The sequence below is a fragment of the Gobius niger genome, assembly GCF_951799975.1.
Source record: "Gobius niger genome assembly, chromosome: 13".
In the NCBI taxonomy this organism is placed as follows: Eukaryota; Metazoa; Chordata; class Actinopteri; order Gobiiformes; family Gobiidae; genus Gobius; species Gobius niger.
Window position 1 is genome coordinate 24,466,027 of NC_136864.1, and position 15,900 is coordinate 24,481,926.

Here is a 15,900-nt window from a genome sequence, read left to right on the forward strand (position 1 = left end):
GGAATGAGCTCATGGCATGCCTTCGACACAAGAAAGGTAAAATATAGTAAAATATAGCTAGGGACAAGGAAATGAACGGTTTATTTGCGTAACAACACAACTGAAATAAACTCTTCTCACACAACGACGCAACAGCTCCATCTTGTGGCGAGTGCGGCGCAGTACGATTTTCACTCAAAGAAAAAAAGTTCTGGAAACGTTTGTAAATTTCCTCAAGTCTGTCGCGTTGGCCCGGGTCATTTGGAGCTGGTGTACTTTGTGACCGCCTTGGTGCCCTCGGACACGGCGTGTTTGGCCAGTTCCCCCGGGAGGAGCAGCCGGACCGCGGTTTGGACCTCTCTGCTGGTGATGGTGGAGCGCTTGTTGTACTGCGCCAGGCGGGACGCTTCCGTGGCGATCCGCTCGAACAGGTCGTTCACGAAGGAGTTCATGATGCTCATCGCTCGGCTGGAGATGCCCGTGTCTGGGTGGACCTTTGGGGGGGGAAAGACGATAACAAAAAGTTGCTTGAGAATTCATTTTTTTTTAGGAGCAAGGTGAGGTCTACGGGCACAAATATCTCTTGACATGACTTATCACTCACCTGTTTCAAAACTTTATAAATGTACATTGCATAAGTTTCCCTTCGTTTTACTCTCCTTTTTGTCTTTTTCTCGCCTGTTGCAGTCTTGGCTTTCTTTTTGGATATTTCCCCTGTCATTTTAAGGCGGTAATCTTGATACAATATATATTTTTATGGTAAGTTTTTGTGTGTAGCCTACGTATCAGGCTGTTTCTTGGAATTACATCCGACCCTCCCGCCTGTGGGCGTCGCTTTTACTGGGCGCCAATTACCTCTTAATGATGTGCACCTGCTAGCTTTATGCAGCAGCGCCCTGTGAGAGAAGGAGAATCGCTGGTGAGATCTCAGCTTTACTCATTTTCTTCACTTTAGGCATATTTTCCGCCTCTCTACCCGGTTAAGTAGCCAAAATATAGTGGCTACGTTTATTTTGAAACATGCAATTTGGAAACATTTCCACTGGGTGTCACTCTTGCCCTTGTAATGAGGTGGTAAAGCGTCATTGCGTGATAGGAGCGTGTGAATAGAACATGAAAGTTAGAGCAAAGTTACAGTATCTTTAATGAGGATCATATTGTTTTTTATTTGCATTTGTCTTATAATTATTGATTATTCTGTTGGTATTTTTGTCCAAGAAGGAGAAGGAGGAGGAGAAGAAGAAGAAGAAGAAGAAGAAGAAGAAGAAGAAGAAGAAGAAGAAGAAGAAGGATAGAGGAGAAGAAGGAGAAGAAGAAGGATAGAGGAGAAGAAGAAGAAGGATAGAGGAGAAGAAGAAGAAGGATAGAGGAGAAGAATAGAGAAGAAGAAGAAGGATAGAGGAGAAGAAGAAGAAGGATAGAGGAGAAGAAGAAGAAGGATAGAGAAGAAGAATAGAGAAGAAGAAGAAGGATAGAGGAGAAGAAGAAGGATAGAGAAGAAGAAGAATAGAGAAGAAGAAGAAGGATAGAGGAGGAGAAGAAGAAGAATAGAGAAGAAGAAGAAGAAGAAGGATGGAGGAGAAGAAGAAGAAGAATAGAGAAGAAGAAGAAGGATAGAGGAGAAGAAGAAGAAGAAGGATAAAGAAGAAGAAGGATAAAGAAGAAGAAGGATAGAGGAGAAGAAGAAGAAGAATAGAGAAGAAGAAGAAGAAGGATAGAGGAGGAGAAGAAGAAGAATAGAGAAGAAGAAGAAGAAGAAGGATGGAGGAGAAGAAGAAGAAGAATAGAGAAGAAGAAGAAGGATAGAGGAGAAGAAGAAGAAGAAGGATAAAGAAGAAGAAGGATAAAGAAGAAGAAGGATAAAGAAGAAGAAGGATAGAGGAGAAGAAGAAGAAGAATAGAGAAGAAGAAGAAGGATAGAGGAGAAGAAGAAGAAGAAGGATCAAGAAGAAGAAGGATAAAGAAGAAGAAGGATAGAGAAGAAGAAGAAGTTCTTCTGAGCGTTTCAGGGCCGGCGTGGGACTGATTTTAGACCCGGGAATTATGGCTCAGGCCCGCAATCCGCGGTGAAGCGCACCTGCTCTGACAAAGGCGGCTGCGAAAAAAGCTCGCACTTTATAAACTATTTTTCAAAGCTCTGCTGCAAAGATTTGGCTACATTCTTTTTTCCAATTACAAATTATTAATAAGAGAATTTGTACATTCAACTATTACCGTCTTATCAAGACTAAACAAAGTCCAGTGCTATTCAATTACATTTGATCCTGTGGCAGATTTTTCATAATAATAATCAATCAATGCAAAAACAAGCAAAATCAGCGGCCAGACCGGACCTTTCCCCGACCGGCCCTGCGATAAGCCACGCCGGCTCTGGAGCACTCCCTCATCATGCACAGAAGAGGTCCAGGCAGCAGGTTGGTATTCTACTGAAACAAATGCTGGCAGTAGCCTAGACCAGTGGTTCCCAGCCTCTTTTTTTCTCTCCCTTATAATAAAAATTACAAAGTTTACAACCGGCACGGTAGCGCAGCGGTTAGCGCCTCCGCTTCACAGCTAGAAGGTCCCGGGTTCGACTCCCACCAGGACGGGGCCTTTCTGTGTGGAGTTTGCATGTTCTCCCCGTGTCTGCGTAGGTTTCCTCCGGGTACTCCGGTTTCCCCTACCACTAAAAACATGTGCAATAGGTGAATCCTCCAGCCAGGTGATTCTGATCATCAGCCTGGCTCCACATCATGGAGATGGGTCCCCGGGCGCGGCACTGCCGTCGACCACTGCTCCTTACGGGTTGCCCCAGCGGCATCGAAGGATGGGTTAAATGCAGAGGACGAATTTCCCTACGGGGACAATAAAGTATACAAAAACAAAAAAACAAAAAACAAATAATAAATAAAGCTAGTACACTCTCAAACTCAAAAACAATCATTTGAAAAGCATCGAATTTCTACATGGTTTCACCTTCTTGTTTCAATCTTTGGTAATTCCAAGTATCCCTGTGAAGTGTTCATAGTACCCCCGGGGGTCCCAGTACCCCAGGTTGGGAACCACTGGCCTCGACCGCTGTACTGTTGCATTTACTGAAGTTCAGTGTAACTTTGGCTCCTCCAAATATTTTTTCCCCCCTCCAGCATTCCTTATGTTTGGTCTTTCTTGAGTGAGACCTTTTCTTCTGCACATTTTGAAATGTCTTTGCATTTTTTCAATCCTGTTGTGTGTTCCAAGCTCAAGCCTCCTGTCTGTTTCCTCTGTCTCCAGCCGTCTAAAGCAGCCATACAGAAGTGTTCTAATTCTCTGCTCTTTATTCACTGTCTTTACTCTGCACCATCCCACAAGTACTGGATTTTACGTTTATTTTGACCCCAGTCTTTCTCATACGTGTAAAAGTCCAAGTTTCAAGACTACTATGACACCTATTTTCCAAAAGTAGTTGTTGCGATCATTTCCTGGGAACGTTCCTGTTCTCAGCCTCACATCACACAAATGAGAATATTTCATACAATTTACTGTGTGGTTGCGTCAAACAGTCCACTGTGTAGACGTTAGCTCTGTAATAATGAGCTCAGGGGGCCCCCTAGTGGGCTCATTTGTTCTTTTTGATGTTTGAAGAAAATGTTCCTGTCCAAAAGCCCAGTGCGCTTTAAAAATATGATAAATTGGAACAATTTCACCAATGAAAAGGAAAGCAATTCAGTGGTTTGGGGTTGGCGTTAGTGCTACTTCACAACTTAACAAGTAATGAAAGTGATTGTATTATGATATACCAAAATGTGACTGTCAGACCTGACTAAAAGCTAATCCATCAAGTAAAATGATGTATCTTATCCTCAAGGCACGAGAAGGCAGGGTTTATGCCCAAGGTAAGTCTTCAAAATCCTCTTTCTTTTTCAATAATGTGCTGAATCCAGATGGTAAAGTCATTTTGTAGAGCCCACTGGATTCCATCACTCCATAGATTGGGACAATTTGCCCAGAGCAATTTGCACTTGTTTTAGAAGTGATGGATTTGTAAATGTTAAGTAACCATCTGCACATCTGCGTCTGCACATTTTACTTTTTTAAGTATTGTACTCTTAAAATAGTTCTGGGGAAAAGTTTTTAATCCACCCTTAAGATTGATGTTTTGTCTGGAGACTTGGAGGCGTTTAGAAAAGTCAGTACTGGGCCTCGACATTGTTTAGTGTAATGGCGTTTCCATGACAGGTTTTCTCACCCTGACATATCATCCCAAATAAATGGGTCAATTTTAAAAGAATGTTCCACAACCTCAGAATGTTCTGTATTATTTATGCCTGGCAAGTCTGAGAATACTGGTTACAACGTTAAACTTGAAAGAAATTCTGTATTTTTTTGCATTTAATCTATTGGTGTTTGTCCCAAAGGCTTTGTGGGTTAATAAACACAGTGTAGAACCTGATTATATTTTATTGCCGGTAAGTAATGTCAGTAACAGTGGTTACATTCTGGCTATTGTGAAATGTCCATGAGACTTTTCTGACTCTGTGTGTTGCACTTCCCCAGTATGAGGTTGTTCAGGAGCCTGTTACTTGAATTGGCTCTTAAACTGAGCACATTCTGATGCTACAATTGTCACAAATGTTCGGATGGCTGTTTGTGTTTGTTTGATGACGGCTGCTCTTGTCTCTTGTTGCCAGATCTGCTGCTGTTCTATTTTATCTCTGAAGAGAGGCTGGACTGAAGGTGAGAGCACATCTGCTGTTTGTTGGATTGTGACGAGAAACTAAATATTGGCCACTTCGTTCATGGCCGCCTTCAGAGCAGAATATGGCTCAAGGCGACTGGAACGATTTACTCAATTATTATTATGATTATTACGCCGTATTTTGTACCTACTCGAACAGGTGAAAATAATCAGTGCAAAAGTAGCAGAATATAACACGAATCTTAAAGGTCAACATGATCTTTGGAAAATAATAGTGATTTTTTATTTTTTATGTGTTTCTTTTATTGGTGATATTTCATTGATTGATCGGCCTCTCTGGTCAACATAGTCATGCTGTTTGCCTGTAAATGCAGAGTACGAACTGCACAGAGAATTTCGCAAAAGGAAATAGACTGCACTAACCAGGTTCAACTGTAAACCTGGATTAGTTTTACTACATTAGGCATTCACTACACTAGCACTTGATTCAAAATCACTTACACATAGTTAAAGTTAAACATACATTAATTTTTCTTAATATGTATTTGGTTCAACTTTTTAAACTGAAGTTTCATTGAGCTAGCTCGAAGTTCACAAAGAGATGAACTAGGACTACTCTTGAGAGAGGACAATGGAAGAGAGGGATAATGATGATTTTCTCTCTGTGCACTGGAGCCTCTGGTCATTAATTGTGCAAATCTTTAATTTTATGCATTGAATATATGTTTGTTCAAATATGGCCATGTGACCTGGGACTAAAGCCACCCACATAATTAAGGAGGCTTCCTGCACACAGTCAACCCTTTGCCCAGGGCGGCACAGTGGTGCAGTGGTTAGCGTTACTGTTCTAATGAACATGAAAACTTAATGTCTTTATTTTTTGGAAATAACAGAAACTTCTCTCATAAAAACATGATGATTGTAGTGAAAACAGGACCTTTAATCAGTCAAATAAATGCAAAGGGTTGCTGTACACAATGTTATACTAAAATGTACTTTTCCCTCCAGAACGGGAAAGGCGGTGGTCATGGAAACGGCACAGACCTTGTGCTGAGCCACAGTTTTGTTGTAGACAGCCCTGAGCTGAAGGACCCACTGTGAAAGAAGAGACCGGTGAGAACCTTCTCCATTTCCATTCCCTTATCACTAAAATCACCTCAATTAAATGTCTAATTTCCAAAAACAAAGCATATTGAATCCTATCTGACATGGCTCCTTAAGCAAAAGTCAAAGTCACAGACCTCAAAATGAATGCAGCGCCTCAACTATTATCCCCTTATTAATATTCACTACATTAGGCTGTGCATTCTACCATCCACTTGAAAGCCAATTACTGTGGAAAAGTCCAACACTTTAAGCCAAGCAATCTGCAACAGCAGACATGCCCGCTTGTACCAATTTAAAATTAGGGTTTATTTATCTTACAAAGTAAGCAATACCTGGACGCCAGTAAGTAAAGCTGAACTGAATTTGCATTAATTTATGAACGTCTTATTATTATTACCTCTATAGTTTCCCAATGGGTGGAATAAGTCTGATATTAACGAATTGAAAATCGAATTATTGTGATTGGTTCAGAGAGAATGGAATCAAATCCAAATGGTTGTGTTAAAATGGTTACCAGTGTTTATTTTTTTAAACGCAGAAGCTAGATGTAGAACAGATTGTTGGGTAATTTAACTTACACTATACTGTATTATTGGTTCCTAAATAGAAGTTGACATTTGGATATTTTACACTATCGGCTATTGGCCAATATTAAGCCACTAAAAGGCCGATATCTCCAGAACTGAAAGTGATAGAGCAGGGGTGTTAAAGTCATTTTGGGTCATGGGCTGAAATTCAGCGGAGAATACTATAGAGAATACATTTTTCAATACATTTATTTTAATAAGCTGTTGTTTTAAAATAAAAGCCTGACAGGACTGTACTTGTATTGCACTTCACAAGCCTGTGCCCCAGGTTTCTCAAAGTGCTACATTGTAGTAATTATTCATTCACTCCACACTTGGTGGTGGTAAACTACTATTGTAGCCACAGTTGTCCTGGGGCAGACTGATCCACTTGTCTTTACAAGTGGATCAGTTGTCACTTGTCTATAAAGTGTTGTTTACAGCGGGAACCATATGTTTACATACACTTTATAAAAAGAGACATTTGCATTTTTTTCTCACTGTCTGACATGAAACCAGAATTTACTTTTATTTATTTTTATCAGGTCAATTAAAATTTAAAAAAAATGAACTGTATAACTTGGGTCTGGATATCCTTGCACAAACTTCTCACAATAGTTGGGAGGAATTTTGGTCCATTCCTCCAAACAGAACTGATGTAACTGAGCCACATTTGTAGGCCACCTTGGTGCACATGCCTTTTCAGCTCTGCCCATACATTTTCAACTGGACTGAGGACTTTGTGATGGTCACTTCAAACGTTAACGTTGTTTTCCATAAGCCACTTTGTAACCAGTTTGGCAGTTTGCTTTGGGTCATTGTCCATTTGGAAGACCCATCTGCGCCCAAGCTTTAACTTCCTGTCTGATGTCTTGATATGTTGCTCCAATATTTCCACATAGTGTATTTTCTACATGTCATCTATTTTGTGAATTGCACCAGTCCCTACCACAGCAAAACAGCCCCACAGCATGATGCTTCCACCCCCGTATTTCACAGTTGGCATGTTGTTCTCAGGCTTGCAAGATTCCCCCTTTTTCCTCCAAACATGACGATGGTCATTATGGCAAAAAATATATACAGTATATATACTGTATATACAAATATTTTCCATCAGGCCAGAGGTTTTGTCTCCAAAAATTAATGTCTTTGTCCTTTTTTTATTTGCAAACTCCCAACTGGCTTGTTAATGTTTCTTTTGGAGTATGGGCTTCTTCCTTTTTATGACTCTGTGGTCGCCTCTGCTCTCCACTACGCTGCCGTGTGCTGGGCCCCGGGCAGCACAGAGCGGGACAAGAACAGACTGAACAAGCTGGTCAGGAGGGCCAGCTCCGTCCTGGGCTACCCCCTGGACTCTGTGGAGGAGGTGAGGGACAGGAGGGTGTTAGCCAAGCTCACCTCCATCATGGACAACACCTCCCACCCACTGCACGGGACTGTAGAAGAGCTGAGCAGCTCTCTCAGTGGCAGACTGAGACACCCTCAGTGCAGGACGGAGCGCTACCGCAAAGCCTTCATCCCCACTGCTGTCAGACTGTGCAATAAGACTGTGAAGTAACGCCGACTGTAACAAGTGAATTTCTCCTTTGTGAGATCAATAAAGGTTTATCTTATCTTATCTCTTATCTTCCTGGCAGAGTTCCCTCTCAGTCCATGCCGTTTCAGGACTTGTTTCACTGTGGATAATGACAAATTCTTATCAGGTTCAGCATCTTCACCAGGTCTTTTGCATTTGTTCTTGGGCTGATATTCACATTTCAGACACAGCACGTTCATCTCTGCTAGACACATTTGGATTTTTTTAAATTTTTTAAATGTAATCTTGGGTGCCGCCTTGTGGCTTGAGTGAGCATTCTGGTTATTTCTATTAAAAAAAAATCATAATTCCACATAGGAATGGGCGAGAGCAGGGGTGCCCAACCGGTTGATCACGGTTGGTTGATCGCAGACTGATCCCAAGTCGGCCGTGAGGGGTCTAGGTACAGAGAAAAGAGATTTCGCATTACTAATGCAAATGCTAAGCAAATGCAGCGAAATTAGTGCGTCCCTGTTACTATTTGCACAGAGTCGTGGCTTCCAGCGCTTCCGCTGGGGCTGCTGCATCTGTCCCCCCAGCCGCCCCTCACACTCAGCCCCGGGTCTAACTTCTACTGAAGCGGGATGCTGCGTGTACATTTAAATCGCTTTTCTTCTCTTGTGATGATATGTGTGTTCATGTGCTGAAATGTGAGGAACTTTCTTTTCCACGCAGACCTTTAGGAGTCACGTTGCTGAACCAGGAGCAGAAGCTCATTTCACGGAGTGAAATAAACCGAGCGTCATCTCCTCCGCAGAGCTTGTTCTGGGCAGTGTTTTATCAGACTGTGTGGACTCAGAGATGCTACAGCGGGCGGGTGCCTGTCTGCTCAGCCCCCTATTCACATCAGAGTGGAGGACAGAAGATATGCACAGCTTTACTGATGATAAAAACAAGTCTTATTTGTGTTCTTTTCATTTTCCCCAAATCCTCTATTGCTGTAAAATATAAAGACAAATGTGAATTTAATGTATCTGGTTTATTTTTCTGTTTGGTTCATATTAAGGACAGTTATGGCATTTACCCCATCATGCAGATTGATGTGTGTGTGTGGCATGTGCTATACAACAAACTCTGCAAACTGGCAACTTGGAGAAGAGTTTGTCTGCGTGTGTTTGAGAGAGGAAGGGTTTGTGATGTCTAGCGGTTGTGTGACAATAAGAAACGAAAGAGGTCAGTCAAAGCCTTTGAATGAGCACTCTCACAACATCCTCGGCCTGAGAGGAGCTGAGAAACATTGCAGTGAAAATCTATTTTATATATTATGTGTTGCAGACTTATGCTTACAATTTTGGAGCCATAAGAGATATGGACTTATCGATTCTTGATCTGTAATCTACTGATTTTTGTCTTTCAAATGAGCTTCCTCTGAAGTATCTACTAATCATGAATGTACTGAATAAATCAGCCCTACGTCCCTAATAAACTGCCCCCTGCTGTCACAGGCAACACTTGACACATTTTACAGTCTAGAAGCCAGTCATCGGCCAATCAAAAACAAAGCAATATTAACTTTGTGGAAGGAAGCAACCACTGAAAGAGCTGGCAGTGTGGCGGTGGATGATGGCAGGGTGGTGACCAGTAGTGTGATGGTTGTGGCTGGTCCTGGATGGGGTGGGGTGGTGGCATGTCAGTGGTGTAGTGAGGTTGTTGTGCAGGGGGCACTGTATCTGTCTACCATTAAATTGATGCGTTTCCACGTGAAGGAAAGCAGAAGGAAGATAAGTGAATTTCTCCATTGTGAGATCGATAAAGAATTATCTTATCTTAGAAAGAAAAGAAAAGAGAGAAAAAAAAAATCAGACTTCTTATGACCAAACTTGGCAAATTGTGTTTGTGGTTGTACTGACTGACTGGGTCACTTGTTGGAGGGAGGTTTGTGCTTCACTGACTCAGCAGCTTCGGTCCATTGCTGGTGCGTCGTTGTCATCCTGCTGCATCTGGGATTGGCTGGGATCATTGTGCTGATTGTTGCCATCAGGTTGTTGTACATTCATGAAATTATGATACGTACATGGGTGGGAACTTATAAGTTATAGTTTCTCCCACTTCTTTTTGAGTTTAATTACGTATGTACGGTGCTATGTGTATATGAAAGAATGTTAAAATGTTGTAAGAGCTGCACATAAATGCGAAAAAAGTCATGTGTATTTGTAATCTACATTGTACTCGGAATAAACAATCAGTCAATCAAATCAATCAATCTAATATCCCCGAAGGGTTTGTTGGGATCTGGTTCTTTTGTATCACGCGCGAACAGTTTTTGGATATAGCCAAAGCATACACTGGAGATAGAAGTTGTCTCAAAGATAAGGCTTTTATTGCCATTGTTCCTAGTTACAAAGCAGTATAACCAGCTGGTGACTTCAGAGAAAGAGAAGAAGTGAAGTCCAGACCTCCGTTGACAGTCTCCTTTTAGCCTAGTCTTGCACTTCTCTACGCAGAGAGGGCGACTGCCTATCTGTGAGTCAGTTGTTTGTGTCTATGTGTTTGTATATTATCTGTACTTCACGTTATGTTCAGAATTATTATGGTGTGGACCATCAGCTAATCTCGGCAACATGGTCTTCTTGTTCTGTAGCGTGTAAGCAAAGCATGAGTCAGAGGCCTGTTCAGATTTCGTTATAATCCTTACAGGTTTGACCAGGTATTTTAAGAATTGGTTTTACAATCATTGCGGTTATAAAACCTCAGGGTTAATCAGATGACTTCTCAACCCCAGACTGTCACGTCTCATGAGCGGTAACACACATATCTGTGTGCCAAATGGTGCGCACTCACCGGCAAAGGCTGAAGAAACAGCGTCCATTGTTGAATCCACCCCAAAACACATCAAGTCAGTGGAAGGTCAAGTCATCCAATGTGCAGAGAGGAAATCGTATCTATTTTCATGATATTTGCATAACGGCGCTAAAGAAGAGTCCCAAAAGAACCATGTGCTGCTGCGTGTATGCCACAGGGTAATCAGCTGATAGGCTCCTTAATTTGTTTAGGAAATCTTTTGTGATTATAATGAAACAACAGATCAGAGGGAATATCTTATAGAATATCTGTTGAAAACATTCACACCTAGATATGGCTAATAATAATGATCACATTCTAGTGACTATTTGTTATATTACAATTACTATTTTATTTCTTTATTTACATAAGGGTAAAAACATAAAGATGTAACACAGTGTGAATGTTCCTTAGTTTTTTTTTATTATTAAAACCTACTATAGACCTACAGTACATCTTAACATGTCATTGTAGTACAAGGGGTTGTGTCACAACATGGTGGGTTGTTTAAGTGGCAAGAGCTGGTTTGAGATTTCAATTTAGCCGCGGCTGTTGTGTCGGTCATACACAGACTGAGGACCACAGATCTATCTCTCCTGACATCATGTTGCATTCGATTTGGTGCGAGCTTGTTTGAAATTGCATCTCGTCCGTGACATTGTGATGTGTGATAGCGCATTTAGAGTCTTGGCATTTCAACGCACCAGAATGGCTTTCCTGGTTTTATCTGAATTGCCATCGTCTGCTGTTGTTGTAGGTTGTGGTTGCCATGGCGCCCTGGCTTGGTTACTATGCACGGGTATTGATCTAATCCTGATGGGCTGTGGCCATATCCTTGGCGGGTCACCCATTATTATGATAATGAGACGGCCCGTGCAGCCAATGAGTGATAATCTTGTTTGGCTCTCTGTGGGAGGAATGAAAGGTTTCGGAGCGTGGCGTGGTGAACTTTTGACCTCAATAAAATTTCCTGTCGTTACACTGGTCAAGACTGAAAATCTCATCTTGTCGCGTGTCGTGCTGCTAGTGAGGCCGTAGAATGAGTGCCAAGTGCTCTCGAGGTCACTGAAAGATGTGACAACATTCTAGACCTTCAATGTAACAACGGAGAAATCTGTTTGAATTTGGAAACATTTTAAACAGTATCGTGAATGAGACACACTCTAAGCATTTTCTTTCATGAATAAAGAAAGCAACCCCGGTTCTGGCGAAGTCCATAGTGAGCTTTGTGCGGTTATTGCCACATCAGCACTCATCGTATAATTAAAAGAACTGCTTGAATAGCACTAAATGTAAAACTTGTCCAATGCAGATTTCATGATTCAATGACTGCGTCTAACATTTATTTAGTTGTCCGTTAGTCAGTCATGTATATTTGATTTAGATTTTTTTGACTAGATTATTGTACTTTTATCATGTTTGACCAGTTTAAGTATTAAATAAGGACTGAGGAAGAGCGTCTTAAAAAATCTTCACAATTACTGTTTTTTTTTCATAAGAATTAGCAATTGTTTTCTTCTGAGCCATTTGAATTCAATGTGTGCCATTTTGATACAGATATACAACCTGTTTACAGAATGGGTCTGTGGAGAGCAGTTTAGCGATTATTAAGAAGAAGAAGAAGAAGATCTTTATTTATATAGCGCCTTTCACAGACATGGTCACAAAGCGCTTTACATGAGACAAGCATTAAGCATTAAGCATTATTCTAATGAATGTATGAAAAGTTATTGCTTGTATTGTCATGTACCACTTTAGGCCACCATACTGTCGGTAAAGCCATTCTGTCTACAGAGACTTTGGTGTAAGCCTTGGTGCAATTGGACAAAGTGCAATTTAATTTATTGTTTAGTCACTTCTCAGCTCAATATGTTTAACTGTCTGTGTTAAATTACTGGGATTTTCTTTCTTTTAGTGAGTTTTGGCCCGTAGGCTTTAATAGTCAGGATAGCTCAGGGTGAAAGGGGTTGAAGAGCGGGGAGAGACATTCACCAGAGGGTTAGAACACTGTTCATGGCAGCAGCATTGGGTACTAAACTACTGGCTGTGCCGAAAAAGACCGTGATGCTTTTACCTGTCTCTCCATGTTGTTTACTCTGGTATATGATTATTATTATTTTTATATCATGTGTATCAACATTTTTGTTTTTTAATGTTCATAAATGTGCATTGTTCTGCTCTTTATTCCCGAAATAAAGGAATATATAAAAAATCACAATAAATGCACGCTTAATGTGCAAGAAGAAGAAAAAAGTATTGTTAATGTTGTACACCCCCTTCACCAGACAAGCATCCTCTTTTTTCTTTATTGTTACCTTAATTTTCAAAATGGTATAAATTGTTTACCCTGATATCCTCAGCTTGAATATCTAAGCTCAGACTCTGTGTTTAAATGTCTTTTGCCACAGTATAAACATGTGTCACATTTCCAAACACGCAACATGTGGCTTTGTTGTCCAGGACCGATCCCACACATGGAGCCTGCTGTTGGACCAGATCGAATCTTAAAGACTCGCACCCACCCCCCCCCCCAGCGCGAGCAGACGCACAGCACAACAGCCATTCAGCAGTGGGATGGATCCTGACTACTAAAGAGGAAAAGGGCGAGCGAGGGACACCGAACACAGAGGTGAGATAGCGGGAGAGAGAGAGAGGGGGGCAGCGGGAGGCGGGAGAGAGCGGCGAGAGAAACGCATGTGAACGGATTCCACAAGGCATAATTTAAACCTGCGCGTTAAGCCGGACTCAAGCCGGAAGCGTGGACGCAGGTTAGACGTGTCACTGAGGGGGTGAACCGTAAAGCTTCCTATGTGGCAACCGAGGATCTTTGCGTATAGGTGAAGTGGGAGTGCGTTGGAAGCTGCCGGTTGTCAAGCACATTGGTAAGCTGGCTGGAGGTCTGTGACTCTGACCCCCCTCCTCTCTCGCGCGTTTTTCATTTCACCAAAAGCAGAAGGAAGCGCAAAAAAAAAAAAAGAAGAAGGAGCAAACAGAGGTGCCGGCTATAGGGACCAGCGAGCCGCCTCTGTCTTTATTACCTCCATTCACAAAAGCATTTCATCCCATTCTCACAGCGATGTAGAGGCATTCTCTCCGCTCACAGGAGGAAGGGTCCCATTCACTGCTTTTTTCGGCTTAGCACCTTTCTTCAAACCGCTAGCCCTTTTCATTGCCTCTTGTGTCTTCCCCCTGCTCTTCCTCTCTTATTTGTCCCCCTGCATGCTCGTTCCCCCATTCCCGCCGCTTAGGACTAAGGAGACGCCGCGTTTCTTTGGGTTAGAAGTGGGTGTTTCTGAAGCTGTCATCGCGTTTGGTGCCGCTACAAAGGGGGACAGCTGAGCAGCAGAGACAGCTTTGGAGATAATAAAATTGCCGCCTGGAGGAACAAGCGGGACCTAAGACTACAGAGTGAACTGACAACTGGTAAAAGGTGACTTGTGATGAAAGGAAAAGTGCCACTGACAAGCGCTTTGCCAGAGCGGTTCATTGGGAACGTTGCCACTTCTTGAAGGGCTGCCGGGCGGATTGTGCTGTTGCTAAGCGAAGACTCTTATCTCGAAGTTCTTTGGGAGACGGTAAAGACACGGCCAAAGTCATGAAGGGGAGCTCAGAGGACAGCATCGAAAGCATCAGGCCGTCCAACCTGCAGGCTTTCGCCAACATGTCCACTCTACACGGCATGAGTCACATATTCGCGTACGGACACATGACATTCCGCCGCTTCCTATGGTCCCTGTCATTCTTAGGCTCCTTAGCGTTATTAATGATAGTTTGCATGGACCGCGTCATCTACTACCTGGAATACCCCCACGTCACCAAGCTGGACGAGGTGGCGGCGCCGAACCTCACCTTCCCCGCCGTCACCTTCTGTAACCTCAACGAGTTCCGCTTCTCCAAAATCACCAGGAACGACCTCTACCATGTGGGAGAGCTGCTGGCCCTCCTCAACAACAACTACCAAATAGCCAACCCGCACCTGGCCGACCCCGAGGTGCTGGCCGCCCTTAAGGATAAAGCCAACTTTCAGAACTTTAAGCCCAAGCTGTTTAACATGACGGACTTCTACAACCGCACGGGGCACGACATCAAGGAAATGCTACTGCAGTGCACCTTCCGGGGAGAGGAGTGCGTCCCAGCCAACTTCACCACGGTAAGGAGCCTTGTCTTCTTTGGCCCTGTTCGCTCGGAAGCCTGTCATTGTTCATCGCCTGCTCGGCTGACTGTGTGGCTCATGGGAGCTTTTGACAGTTGAGGGTTCACGAGAGTTCAGTGAGAGCTTGTTTTTTTGGGGGGGGGTGATATCTCTAATATTTGGAGAACTAAGACCAAATTGGCATGTAATAGTTGGTTGCATGGTTTACATTTTCACTGTATTTTAGCGTCTTCACCTGGTAAACAATGAATAAATTAACAACTACTCTCTATTTTTCCATGAATAAATTAACAACTACTCTGTATTTTTCTTTCTTCTGTTCTTCTGTGAGATATTGCAGTGTCTGTTCTGGGAGAAACATAGATAAACATTTCGAGTGTTTAGAGTGGCTTCCTATTGTGCAGAGACAGGTGGATCTCAGTATGAGGCTTGTCCTTAATCATGTGTTCTGTTTATTCAAGTGACATGAATATTATTTATATACCGCTAAGTGGTCAAGAGACAGATACTGTGCTTTTGTTTGCCTTAGCAAAGCACATTTATTTGATTGATTAAGGTGTTGTTTAGACACTCATTTTAAGAGATTAAAAGTTATGAAAAGCTTCTGTTGTATTCAAAACAAAGCTAGATAGTTGGGGAATATTGGGTAATTTTGGGGAGTTGTTGTCAGGGAAAAGAAAAAAACATTTTGAAACTTCCCATAATTAGCTATTCCATTTGTTAAAAGAATGACCATCATAATAGACATGACTGATTCATTATTTAGATCAGTTCCAGCAGGGTTCTTTCAGGCGTGGGGATGTTTTGGCAAATTTGTTGAGAGTTTTCTTTTTCTGCTCTTTTGGTTCTAGAGGCAATAGGAACATTTATTTTGCATTGAGTAAGTGCTAATTTATTCACTGCTTTTGCATATTCCATCCTTAATAGCTGCAACTTTTAACGGGCCGCCTAAATTATCTCTGTGCGGAGTCCGTCCTCTTGACAAATACATTTTCTCATCTTCATTGTATCTTTAATCAACCCTGAGAGAAATCCCCCTGCGCAGACCCGTTTTAAGTGACTGACTTTGCTGTCGTCAGAG

At 42.2% G+C, this 15,900-nt stretch overlaps 2 protein-coding genes across 2 annotated transcripts in view; one reads left to right on the plus strand and one right to left on the minus strand.

The window, feature by feature from the left end:
* Positions 1 to 236: 236 nt before the first annotated feature.
* On the minus strand, positions 237 to 700 carry h2bk1 (H2B.K variant histone 1; the record flags this gene model as incomplete). The annotated part of the gene is made up of 2 exons (XM_079568813.1): positions 237 to 473; positions 584 to 700. 2 exons carry the CDS (start codon positions 698 to 700, stop codon positions 237 to 239), a joined length of 354 nt encoding a protein of 117 aa, XP_079424939.1.
* A 12,602-nt stretch (positions 701 to 13,302) lies between these two features.
* The window catches only part of asic1c (acid-sensing (proton-gated) ion channel 1c), a 140,473-nt gene continuing 137,875 nt past the window's right edge, over positions 13,303 to 15,900 (plus strand). The window contains exon 1 of the mRNA XM_079569172.1: positions 13,303 to 14,816. Coding sequence (XP_079425298.1) covers positions 14,262 to 14,816 — 555 coding nt within the window. The 5' untranslated portion in view covers positions 13,303 to 14,261. The remainder of the gene's footprint in view (positions 14,817 to 15,900) is intronic.